At 33.9% G+C, this 13,661-nt stretch overlaps 1 protein-coding gene across 4 annotated transcripts in view; it reads left to right on the plus strand.

Annotated features, from left to right (window-relative positions):
• The window catches only part of LOC111416192 (ankyrin repeat and SAM domain-containing protein 1A-like), a 45,931-nt gene that overhangs the window by 12,845 nt on the left and 19,425 nt on the right, over nucleotides 1–13,661 (plus strand). For 3 of the 4 annotated variants that reach the window (XM_071200683.1, XM_071200684.1, XM_071200685.1), the window contains exons 6-9: nucleotides 6,257–6,483; nucleotides 6,548–6,806; nucleotides 11,049–11,487; nucleotides 11,548–12,261. In XM_071200683.1, the coding sequence (XP_071056784.1) occupies nucleotides 6,257–6,483; nucleotides 6,548–6,806; nucleotides 11,049–11,487; nucleotides 11,548–12,261 (1,639 nt within the window). The remainder of the gene's footprint in view (nucleotides 1–6,256; nucleotides 6,484–6,547; nucleotides 6,807–11,048; nucleotides 11,488–11,547; nucleotides 12,262–13,661) is intronic. The other variant, XM_071200686.1, reaches the window with a different exon arrangement.

Below are 13,661 nucleotides of genomic sequence, written 5' to 3' on the forward strand. Positions count from 1 at the left end.
AAATGAAAATTATCCTTTGCCGCTATGTTTAATATGTGGCTGTAAAATGGCAAATGAATCCTTCCTCTCTAGTAAATTGAATAAACATTTTAAAACTGCCCACTCTAATTTACAAGATAAATCTATAAGCTATTTCAAGGGACTGTCTGAACAGCAAAGAAAAGCGGCGAATTCTTTTAAAAGTGTGATGACTGTTTCTGATAAAGCTCAAATCGCTTTATCGCAAAAAATATGAAAGCCCATACTTTAGGGGAGTCATTTATTTTACCTGCCTGCAAACAAATGGTCATGACAATGCTAGGAAATGCAGCAGCAATGAAAATAACCAAGATTCCACTGTCCAACGATACAGTTCGCAGGCGTATTATAGAAATGTCTTCCGATATCGAGAAAAATGTATCCAGTAATAAACTTCAAAATTCAAATGTTGCACTTCAAGTTGATGAACAGACATTGTTAATAAGGCGCAACTCATAGCATTCGCCCGTTTTATTAATGAAGATCAAATAGTAAAGTTCCTTTTTTGCAAAGAATTAAGTGTGTCTATAAAAGGTGAAGACGTTCTTAACATTTTGAATAACTACCTAGAAAAATACCAGTTATCATGGTCGTCGTGTGTAGGCGTCTGTACAGATGGCGCTCCTTCCACGGTTGGGTGTGTTAAGGGCCTTACAACTTTTGTAAAAAAACAAAATGATAATGTTATTGTAACTCACTGCTTGCTTCGTAGGGAGGCCTTGATGGCAAAAACGTTAGGAGAAAAATTAAAAGTAGTTTTAGATCAAGTTGTTCAAATGGTTAGCTTTATTAAAACACGACCCTTTAAATCACGTTTGTTCGAACAGTTGTGTATCGATATGGACTCCCAACAAACACGGCTGCTTTTTCACACCGACGGGAGGTGGTTGTCAAAAGGAAAAGTACTCACTCGTGTACAAGGAGCTACGGCAAGAACTTCTTGCGTTTTTTTGAACAGACTTCATTTTTGTAACCTCAAGCGCTGTGAATTTTGGACTGCCAGGTTACAATATTTGGCTGATATATTTCAGCAGCTTAATATTTTTAATTCAAGGATGCAAGGTAAAGAAGAAAATATACCTAAACATCCACTGACAAAATGAAAGCGTTTCAGAAAAAACTGCAGATTTGGAAAAGAAAAGCTGTTGAAGGGAATTTGGAAGAAACACTTCCAATAATTGTCGAACATGTAACAAAATTAGAAGAAAAATTGTGTTCTTATTTTCCATCACTTAACACTGAATAATCACGGAATTATCAAGTAATTTTAATTTAACATTAACAGAAGAAGAACAACTAGCTGTTATATCCAGTGATCGTGGATTGATGATTAAGTACAAGGAATTACGTCTTGAGTCCTTTTGGATTTCTATAAAAGAAGAATATGAGGCAATACCGCAAAAAGCACTGAAAATGTCGCTTCAATTTTTAACCTGTTGCCTGTATGAGCTAGGATTTTCTGCTCTCAACACAATCAAGTCCAAAAGAGAGGAAATCTTCAATGTATTGATGTCTTTGTCGATTCACGAGTGTTAAAAAAATCGGTATCCGGAGCATGACACGGAAAAACTTTTACAACAAAAGTTGTAGCAAATTATACCCTTAACAAAATGCCCTGTAACATTTTTGCTCCCAGATACATCAGTGTAGAGAATTTTTCAACAATATGAAAATTAGAAGAGTGTTAAAAAAATCGGTATCCGGAGCATGATACAGAAAAACTTTTACAACAAAAGTTGTAGCAAATTGTACCTTTAATACAATGCTCTCATTTCTTAAAATGTTCTCTTTAAAACGATATATGACAACCTATTGTGAAATAAGAAATTTGTCAGAAAAGAATATTTAAAAATAGTGTTTTTAATAAAGTTTGGTGGATGACGTTTTTGCGATGTAAACTTTAAAATCTCATTTCCGGTTTATTTCTGGACGTGAAGAAATGATTTATATGTTAAATTAAAGTTATATATAGATTATATATAGATATATTTTTAGAATATTTTGCAGAACGTCTTTTACATTTATCCTTATTATTAAAAATATGATTATTATAAATCTTACTAATGGAGACTTTTATGTTTCGGTTTAATGCTTCATCGATTCAATCGCCGTTGCAACAGGAAACAATGCAACAAAAACAGAGCATCACCAGGGAAATCGAGGAAACTAGTCAACTCAAGTTTTTATGTATTGTAAACAAATGTTGATTTTCTGGCATTGACATTTCATTAGTATACTACTGCGATGTTTGTGATTTGATTTTTTAAAGGAAGGAGCAGGCTCCTCAATGTAGAATTTAGCTCAGCTTTGATATTTTTATGATCTTTCACATGAAAGTTATGCAACATATAAAAGATGACCAATTTGTTTTACTATTATATGATTGCTAAACAAATACTAAACAATTTACACTTTATATAGGTAGTATTTTCAGCCATAGTAATTGAAAAACATATTTAAAATCAAGCGAACAATAGGGTTGGTAATACTGATGTCTAGGTACCCTTTTCTCAGTGCATAATCTCTTTTTCACTCGGACAGATTTCTCTGAAACGGTGTAACAAAACTGTTCCAGTTGACGATAACACAAGATATTAATTTTCAAACGTGCATTTCGTCGAATAGGCTATAAGAATTCAGAATTGCAACTATCCACAAAGACTTTATCAACAGTACGATTCTTTGTAACAATTTAGTGACTGATTTGAAACAAAGCAATTGTGCGTATAGTTAATCATTTAGTTAGTGTGGCCTTACAACAAGAATATCAGAAAGAATTAGTACACAACGTTTTTATGTTTTGTGATGCATATTTATTTAGGAACAATGACTTTCGACGTTCTTTTTGTACTGCTACCTAAATGTGAAAAGTCATATTTCTACTAGAAATGTTGTTAAACGATATTTTGACGACTTAGTAGTAATGTTTAATTGTGCCATTTTCGTTGCGGTCTTCCCACAGTGCAATTTGTTGTCCGGGACCTCTTCTGGATAATTTTTTTCGACAATCTGATGCTGCCTTGTCTTGCGACGTGCCCTGCCCATCGTCACATCAGGCCAGCAACCTTCGCCACTACGTCTGTGATCTTAAAGCGCCCTCGGATCTCCTTATTGCCCACTCTGTCTCTGAGTTTAATCCTCAGTATTGCCCTCCATGGCTCTTTGGTTTGGAATATGTTGTTTTACCGGTTTCAGTCTATCTTCATCAGACCTTTTATCGTTAAAATGGAAAGAAACAGGATAATGCAAAAATTAAAATTATTCAAAGCACTAAATGTTTTAATTTAAAAAAAAAACATATCATTAGAGAAAGTAGACGTGTTATCAATTGTATTATTGTGTTGTGCTTTTGAGGTATGGTTTTCTTTATCTTTGGTAAACAAATATGCATAAATGTTCCGAAACTTAAATTCCGAGTATCTGTCTTGAAATTGATTGCATCCTTACTGTAGTTACGAATTTTGTAGTTATTGCCCACGTACGGTCGTTGGATACTTCTTGCTGTTGTACTTTCTATAACTTCTATAATATGATTTTCGATCGAAACTTGGATCAAGATCTTTGTCTTTATCTTTATACCCACTTCTGCTGATACCTTATGGAACTGCTTCAGTGTATCCCTCAATATTCATATCTTCTGGATTGCTGCTACTTATCAATATGATGTCCTCCAGTGTCAAGATGAATAGTTTGGGTGATATCGTGTCTCTCTGGCGAACACTTCTTTCAACCAAGATCTTCTCCGTCATCATATTGCTCAGTTTGGCCAGTAGTGTTGCATTGGTGTAAATGTGTTGGACAAGATCGTGAATCGATTCTCGTCTTGCCATTGCTTCTAGTATTGCACATATCTCGATGGAGTCGAAAGGTTTTTGATAATCTATGAAGACCAGATGGTGGGGGATGTAGTACTCTATTGTCTATTCACTTAGCATACGTGATATAGCCTTTTCGAAAACCCGATTGGCTGATAAAAGTCGAATTTATTGGTCAAAGGGTTTGTGAATATTCTTGTAAACAATTGGTAGAAGGTGTATAGTAGACTGATCGGTTTGTAGTATTCCATACTCGCGTAGTAGCTATTTTGAACAACAGGATTTCCGAATTTCACCACGCTGTTGGATTCCTCTGTTCCTGCAGGCATCTTTTCAACAGGATGTGCAATACCTCCTCCAAACCACTCCAAACCCTTTCATCTTGACCATTTCGCCTGTTACTCTGTCTTCTCGCGGTGCTTTTGTGTTTCTTATACTTCTGAAAGCAACTCATAGTTCATCACTATTAATCTCTGGTATCTCCTCTGAGCCCACATTTAAGATGTAAGGTAAAACTTCTCGATGATGTTCAGTATATACGCTTTTTCGTAATTTGTTATTGAGGGCTTTATCGTGGGCGTATATAGCGCCAAATAAATTTGGTTATACGCGCGCATACTCTTATCATCGCCTCTTAAATCCTATTGGTACTGTTCGCAGATCATGCGACGCAGGACTTCCAGTGATTGCACCTTCGTCTAGATGGTTTCCTGGTATTCGCGTTGTCTTTGCTCTAGTTTTGCCAAAGTTGGATATGCATAGAAAAGATCTCTTCGAAAACTTTATGGCTTAATTTATTATTAATGCTTCTGGATAACAGTACTCCCATAGCTAAGGAATTATTTAATATTGCGGATGAAAACATTTTCTACATATTTGATGCTATATAGAATATCGCGACATGATATGTAGCATATATTGTCTCGCCAAATCAAATCAAAGAAATCAATGAAAAATAACAATGAGGTTTTTTGTGTATAACATGAAAATACGAGGTTCAACCCTTCGTATCTAAAGACTAAGAGATATTATCAATTTTTGTTTTTAGGCCTAAATTTGGTAACTATTCTGACCATACAAGTCCATGATACTATGTTTCTAGAATGACGTCTAAGTTGACTTTCGTTTTTTTTTAATATTTCGATTTTCGATTTGTTAGAACCTTATTTGCCCAACAACTAATTTCGGAAAAACTCTTAGCACGTCATACATTAGTGTAAATTAATTAGTTCATTTGTGTCCAAGTATAACCAACTTTATTTCTTAACTTATTTAAAAGTAATTAAATTGAATACTCGTACTTTAAAGAATCATTGCCGTTGTAGTATCATAGTTAATTAACACGTCGACTAGAATATATTAAGCATTTTGATGCTTATCAAATAACCACCTCTCCCTGCCACCACCCCACCTCTTGTAATATACAAGTTACGTCACGCGTATGTTAATATTCACGATTACGTCCAGATGCCATAAACCCACTAAACCGATCTTAAGCCCCTCCGACAGAGAATTATTCCGGGTTGATATTGTTTCAATGCAATCGTGCGACATATGCCGTGACTAAATCTTAAATTTCCATAGATTTATGATGTATTTCAGTAAAAATACTTTAATTATTTTAATCCTTCAATTCATTTTTTTTGAAATACCAATTATTTTAGCTTGATAGAGTTAATTTGGATATCTAGAGAGGTTCAGGATATTGAGGTATACACAGAGTTCCACACACACACGGTTCTAGATTTTCCACCTCTTAGGACACACATCCCGTTGCAACGCATATTGGTCATTACATGCCGGGCTAATTATTAGCAGCAGTGGCGGCGGCAGGAATAGGAGCGGAGCATCCATCCTCGGGCCGTGATCGTTCTTGCGCGTTTAATTGGAATTGCTCGGCGTTATGTGCACGTAGTAGGTGAACTGTTGTGCTGCTGCAAACAAGCTGGTGCGTTCAAATGGCTTTCTCTTCGTCCCTCTTGATAGCCGGGGTACGTCCGAGGGTGTGCCGATGGCCGGTTTGGACGTGTTAGGTGTGTAAAGGCATTAAGTCGTTGATGCGAACCAAATCAACTAACCGTATACACCTATAGCTATGTAGAACTTAATTTCTAAAGAAATTTGAAAATTATTTTAGATTAATAAATATTTATGTAATTTAAATGGTTTTACAAAAGATTTAATACCAAGAAAACATGGATTTACATCATTTTTGATATTTTGGAACAAAGTTCTAAATAAGGATATTTTAAATAAAATTAAGAATAATTAACGCCTTTGTGAAATTTGTTTCGTTATCGACCAACTCATAAATAGTAAGCACTTACTCAATGATGAGTCATATTTGGGCACGTCTCTGTTAAATTAATTGCGACCACACCACCACCTCCACTATTTTTTTTTTCTAACAAACATCGTTTCAGGTCCGTAGTCGAGGTGTTACTTAGAGCCGGAATAGACGTGAACGTACAAACACCAGCCGGAACGGCTCTTCACGAGGCCGCTTTGTGTGGGAAACCGGAAGTGGTTAGGACCCTTTTGGAAAACGGTGCCGATCCGAACATACGCGACTCTAATAGGCATACCGTTAAGGATTTATTGAGTCAGTTTCCTGCTAATGCTACATCGGAAATTATGGGATTATTAAAACGTAATTTTTTAATTTTTTTTATTTTATAAGTGAATTTAATCTGTTTTTGTTTGTTGAGATGCAGGGTATTTGCAAGGTTATAAGAAAATACGTGGTAATTTCGGCGACGGTGATGCCGATAGTTTAAGCCAACCATTCCCAATCATTCCAAACCCAGATTCGGACTTAGGGAGTCCTTATGAAAATGTAAGACCTTCTTCAAGGGGTCGAGCTGTTACAGATCCATCTCCAGGATCTTCACCACTTCGATGGGATTTTAGACATGCAAGGTCTGTTGAATGTGTTGAAGATCGAAGAATATCAGGAACATCAGCTACTTCTATGTAAGTTAATTTTTCTTTTTTGATTTTCTTTGGTATATTTGATATGCACCGAGAGAACCTCTAAAAAGATTTAGTGTACACAATGATAAAATTCTTATGAATTCTTAAAATTATTGAAATTTTTATGGTGTCTTTTGAAAATGTTTTAAATTTAGATCATTCCAACGATTTCCAAAGATACATGTGTCCAAAATTTCATTAAAGGATAAAGATCATATGGAATTCTAAAGAAATATCTTGTATTATTTCTTTGGATTTTTATTGTAGAAATAAAGGGTTTTTATGAAAGTTGTAGTGGAAGCGGTCTTCTTTAATATACACGCCTGAAAAGAGTTTGCACAATAGGCTCTTACAGGCCGAGTTGCACGCGTGATACTTCAAATCATCGAAAACAATGGAAGTTATTGAGACTGCAAGTTTCGATTTTCTTGAAAAAAAAAGCTGAAATTTCAGACAAATATATTGATTTTAAAATATTCGTAGTGGAATTTCATTGTATAAATAGAGAAATGTTATGTAGTAATGAAATTAATATTAATTTCCCATAAATTCCGTGAAATTCTATGATTAAATTTTGATAGTTTCAAACAAAATGAAAAAATAAATGGTTAAAATGTATTATGTAAAACTGAGAAAGTATTTTACATGAATTTTTCTTTTCAAACTTTTACTTCAATTTATTATTATATGTACATAAATAAGTTATAGATTATTGATAATGCAGGATATACTTCTGTATGTAAGAATGCTTGAAATAAAAATAATCAATGTATTAAATCTTTTTGTCACACTTTGGTACGATTTCTACCACAAGTTACTACAAACAGTCAGTGCACATTTTCGCATGGTGCTCGCCACAAAATAGTTTCTGGCATCTTGTACAATAATTGGTTGTCATTCTTCTTTTTTTGTACGAGCATAGAGTGCATGTCGTCCTTCTTCCGCGAACCGGTGCAACTTCTACTGGCTTGGCTTTACCCAAAACGTTACTGATAAGTGATCGGAGCAATCGTTGGAGCGTAGGCTACAGTAACCTGAAATGACTCAGTCATGCGATAATCATTGCTTGAATAAAAAGCAAATTGTTATTGTTAATAAAGGGTTTAATAGTTTAATTATGTTTCTTGAATTTTGATACTAAATTTTATATAGTAAAAAAATAGTACTCATTATTAGTTTATAAAATATTCTCTTTATCTTACCTCATCTAAAGAAATGGGTGTGTAAGTTGTTGGTAGAGCTCAGCCATGAAGTTTCTTCGTATTATTGGTTTTTCTTTTTTATCCATGAGATTTTGGTTGTGGATCACATAAGCATTAATACAAGCCGTGTTCACAAGTCCATAAAAAAAGACATCGGCCACCTTTTCTTCTTCTTTAACAGCTTAAGGATTTTATCAAAAGAATCAACGCCGCCTTTAGTTGCGTTATAATGCTCAATCCATTCTGGTTTTCCACTTTCGGCAATCGTAGCACCCTCATGCATTGTTGATAGAAGGCAGTTCTTTTTGACTCCCAAGGATATTGGTTTTTCCTTTCAAGCATAGAGTAGTCCCGGGCAGTCAGCTGATAGATTGTACGATAGCCGTCGTACAACATTGCCAGCTCCGCTGATTTGGATGATGTTTGATATAGATGGTCGTGGTGTGTATAGATGGTGAAGTGAATGAAATTTGAGAAAGAAAAGTAGCCAAGCACTAGAAAGCACCCTTACTTAATAATAAACGTAGAAAACTTCACGCTACTTTATTCTCTCCATTATCTTCCAAAAGTGTAGACGAAAGGAATAGTAAAAAAGAGAACACAATGAAAATCAAATCAGAAAATGATAAAATCATTAACTGCAACAAGATTAATTCTGTAGAGAATAAACATCGAGTCTGCCATTGAATAGGAATACCATAAAAATAAGACATATATATTGAAAAATACTCAATATTTGACTGAAAAGAACGGGATAAGGAAAAATTAAAGCCCACGACCCAAAAAACCTGTAATGGACAAATAAAATGCATGAAAGATGGTGATAATCACATAACAAAACATGAAAAAAGAAGAAAACACAGACAACCTCGATGACTTCATGGTAACAACATCAATCATAGAACAAGCAATTGATTTTTTTTTTAAAGTGGCTGAAATTAATAGAATTACATAATAAGATGATGAATACAAACAGAAATGTAACTTTGGCATACTAGGTCGGTATAAATAGTATATAATCAAGCTCGCGTTGTTCTTTGAATACATGAAAGTAGATGTAATGTCAATAATGGAAACGCATTTTAGTACAAATAAACTGAGAATACTAAACTATATTGTTAAAGCAACCCTGCGGCCTGGGGAAGTACCTGAATATGGTGCTAACAATTTATGCAATGCAATTCAATAGCTAATACCTTTAAATATTTTCACGACGGGATAATTGTTTATCAAAAGACTTAAATGAAAGAAAACTTTGATACCTAGACAACATAGCGGACCACTTAAGCAAAAAAAAACATAATGGTTGGAACAGTAGTAAAACTAATACTAAAGGAAAAAATCTAAAAAAGATAGCTGAAAAACTAAATGTAAGTGTCAGGACCGGAAGAATCAACACAAATCAATGTAGCAAATAACACCGCCAATATCCAGTACGTGTTACGATAATAAAAAATAAAACTGGAAACCTCAAACAGTCTATTGTCAGATCGTTACATAGTATGAACATAGGTAAAAAATAAGGCCTACAAATCTAAGTCAGAAAGACGAAAGGCAATCTATTTAACCAAGAAATCAAAACGGAAATCAACAACAACTACAAAAAGCAGAGATAAAATATTAGAAAATTTAGAAGACGAAATGAAAAGATGTGGCAACAACAGCAATCCCAACCCAACAATAAAATAAAAATATCTTCTTCTTTCTCTTCTTATAGGACGATGTTTTGTTTTTTTACTTTTAAGCCTTCCGCGACACTGCGTCTAACTGTTTTACTATCTTTTTGATGGTCTTCTAGATGCTCATTTGGTGTCTGGTGTTTCTAGCATGGTCCATTAGGCAATCTTTCCAGAGACATCCTATTGAGATAACCTCTGCATTTCCGTCACTTGGATTGTTTTTTTGCGAATAAAGATATATGACTTATGCAGATGCAGATTTATGCAGACGGTTTATGCTCATGGTTGTTGTGTTTATTAATATTCAATAATTATGTTCGTGATGAAACCGAATAACATCAAAAAGATACCTTGTAACCTGATAAGCTCTCTTTTTGATATAGGAAGTTTTTGCAATGTTTGTGTTAAACTGAAAGAAGGCGTACAATTCATTTAGGCCACATTTATGTGTTGATAGCCAGTTTGTGCGTTATCGGGAAAGCTTCTTTTCACAAATATACGAAGAGTAAACTAGATAAATACACTTTAAAATTTTGAGCTTTAGCAGATTATGTCATGCCACATATAGCAGTTATTCAGTGTGCTTAGGTTAGTCCGCCACAAAAAAATGAGTTGAACAACAAAAGTGTAAGAAATTTTGGAGATTCTTGGAAATTGATCAAGCTTTGAAAACTTTATTGAATTCGTTTAATTCTAGGTGTAATTCTAACTCATACAATTTTAAAGAAATCCGTAGAAATCAATCAAATATTCAAACAATTTCCAAAGCTCGTACTGGACTTACTATTAACAATTAGAATAGTTTCCAAATTTTCAACCAATTCTTCTAAAATTTATGACAACTTGATTAATGTATCGAGTGTTGTTGCTGGTTAAAATTATTGGAATGTCAAAAAGTATTTGGAGTACTGATATAAAAAGGAAATTGATTACTTATCCATCAAAATTTCCAATTTTATAAAAATTTTAATAATCAGTTGAATTTTACTTGCAATTTGCAGAGCAAATTTCCACGGAATTCCTTAGAATATCAAGCAATTCCAGGAATTCCATTAAATTCCAGTGTTAACTCAAATATATCTGCTTTGAATGGAGGGGCTTCACTGGAAATTTTAGAAACTATTGGAATTTCCATTCCAAGAAATTTCATGTTTACATAAAAGATATAATTGTATTATATAAAATTTACTCTTTTGCGGAATTTTGAATTAGAAAATATGTTGTGTACACAAATTTTAAAGAGATTTTTCTCAATTTGCACGGCTTGTTGCAATTTATAATTAATTTCATTTCATTTTTATTCATTTTAAATCTGGTTTGTTTTCTTGTTGTGTTTCTTTTTGGTAATGCATGTTTTTTAGGCGCACAAAAAAGCCTTACCAAAGCTTACCGCCAAATCAACGCGTTCGTAATCCGCCGTCATCGCACCGTTCTTTGCATGATTGTCACTCCCCGTGGTCAGGAATCACATTTAGCTTTAGCGAGCAAATCACGATCAAGAAATTGCACGTCGAAGAAGATTTTGTTTCGAGTTCTTTGTCTTCCTACAAAACCGCTTCGGATTCTTCCAGGGAGTCGGACAACAGTTTGTATCAAATCCCGTGCGCTCCCCGTGCCTTTATGGACCACGGAGACGATTTTTTCTTCTGTAACAATCGCGAAAGCGACCAGATCAGTATTTCTTCGACCGCTTCCAGTACCGGATATCCTAGAAGACCGGAAAGCGGTGGAACACCCCATTATGTTCCAATGAATGCCCGTAGTGGACACAGTCCGGGTTCGAACAATTCAAAAGTTTCGGTAAGTTCCTTTATTCGCTTTTATTATTTTGATAAAAATTGTTAAAATAACAAATAATAGCCAACACCACCGAAAAAACCACCAAGGCGTAATTTATCAGTTTCGCCAACACATCAACAACCAATGTCGCAATCCGTTGATGGTTATAACAATCAAGCTTACGAATATATTTGTTTTGCAAAAACCGGAACTAGAAGTCAAAATAATTTAACCGATCTCGAACATGAAAATAAACGCGAACGTTTAGTTCCTGGTAAAAGTGTCGATCAATACGTAGAGATGAATGCGGTTTTTAATATTCCGATAGATGATGAACAACCCCAGAAAAAAGAATTAATGAGGGGTAAAAGCGAAGACTTAGATTGTCGAAGACGCGACGAACCAGTAGCCATAACCGGAACGTACGAAAATATGACCATAAAACAACAAAATCCGCGTCGGAAATTACGCAGAAATGTTTTCGAGGATTTCGATACGAAACGTAGACAAGAAAAAACGACCCCCTGTTCTTCAGCACCGGAAGCTACATTCGTTTCTAAAGCTTTTTTGATGATTAAGGATTACGGTCGTGATTCGAAAACTATGATCAGTAAAGACAAATCTAATAGGGAGAGGATGAATAAGGAAAATAAGCGTTCGAAAAGTCCTAATAACATTTTTAGTTACCCTCTGAGTCCTACTCATTATCAGCAACCACCGACACCCGATCATCCACCACCAAACGCTTTACAAGCGGAAAATAGCATTTTGGATAAGATACGACCATTAAGTCAAGTAAGTTTATAATTTGTTTAAAGAGCAGCTATGTGATATTTTTTTTTCTTTTTAATTTTAATCAGAATATATTTGTGCTTTTTGTTTAAGTTTCATTAATAAATATTCTATACTGTTTATTAATTTGTTTATTTTATTTTCCTTCTTTTTATTTATATTGATTTTTCCTTGTTTATTTATTATTTATTGTTTTTCGAAGTGCTAAACCTCTGAGAAAACAGTTTTATTGTGCAATTTTGCAATTTCATGCGTTTCAAATTTTTCTATAAAAAATCCTAATGGAAATGTTGCTAAATTTTCTGGAATTTTAAGATTATTATTGCAATACGTAGTATTATTGCAATATACAATGATTATTGATAAGATTTTGAATTCAAAAAGCAAAATATTAGGAATTTTAGAAATCGATAGGAACTTCGATATACAGGTGTCCCGAAATGACTGAAATGACAGTTTGTCACTTAAACTTGACAGCGGTATTTGTATTTTTTGTTTTGCTTTTTATATTTGATACATCATGAATGTTTAACGCCCTCTAGCGGCTAAACGCAAATAAGCAATTTTGTATATAGATAAGTTGAGTTAAATCATCATATGTTTGGTCAAGGTACTTGTGGTCTTGCGTTGTACACGTCATTTCCGGACAGCCTGTATGTTCAAAAATATATATCATTAACTTATTATAAAGTGTCATGAAAAGAATTTCATGAATAGTTATTTATTTATATATATAGTTAGTTATTTATATGCCAAGTTGGGAAGTTTTGGCTTCACTAACTAAAAGATTACCTACAGCTGAGATAGCTTGCATCATTTGTTACCTTTTGTACTCATAACCTATATAAAACATCAGGTATTAGTTAGTCTATCACTTCGAAAGCTTCTTATGAGAAGACTATGTACCTGTCATCAACATTTTTTCCTGCTCATCAAAACTTATCCTTAACAGTGGCAACACAGATAAGTTTCGTGCGAATTCATGTCTTCATATCAGTTTCCTTTATTATTCAAAGTTCATGTGATAACTAGATTTACGTATTAATAAATTATATGTCCAACCTAACTCAACTTTGAATAGGATCAATTATCATTTATTTGTGTCTTCGCCAATTGTGTCATCATAATGCATACTTGAAATCCGTAAGTTATACATTTTGTACCTCTTTGGTAAGCAAAACCAAGCAATCTTAACAATTCTTGAGTACAAACTAAACTTGAACTAGTAAACTCTGGAAGTATATCTCTTTTAGTTCTCCGTATTATGATAAATAATTAAACTAATAGGTGTTGTTAAAAATTTGATCGGATATAAGCAGAAGAACATAGTTTGAAGTGATAGTTATGAATATAGAATATAGGAAGATGCTAAAACTGTAGAAAGATTACTGCAGTAGACTAAA

This window comes from Onthophagus taurus, chromosome 11 (genome assembly GCF_036711975.1).
Source record: "Onthophagus taurus isolate NC chromosome 11, IU_Otau_3.0, whole genome shotgun sequence".
Classification (NCBI taxonomy): Eukaryota; Metazoa; Arthropoda; class Insecta; order Coleoptera; family Scarabaeidae; genus Onthophagus; species Onthophagus taurus.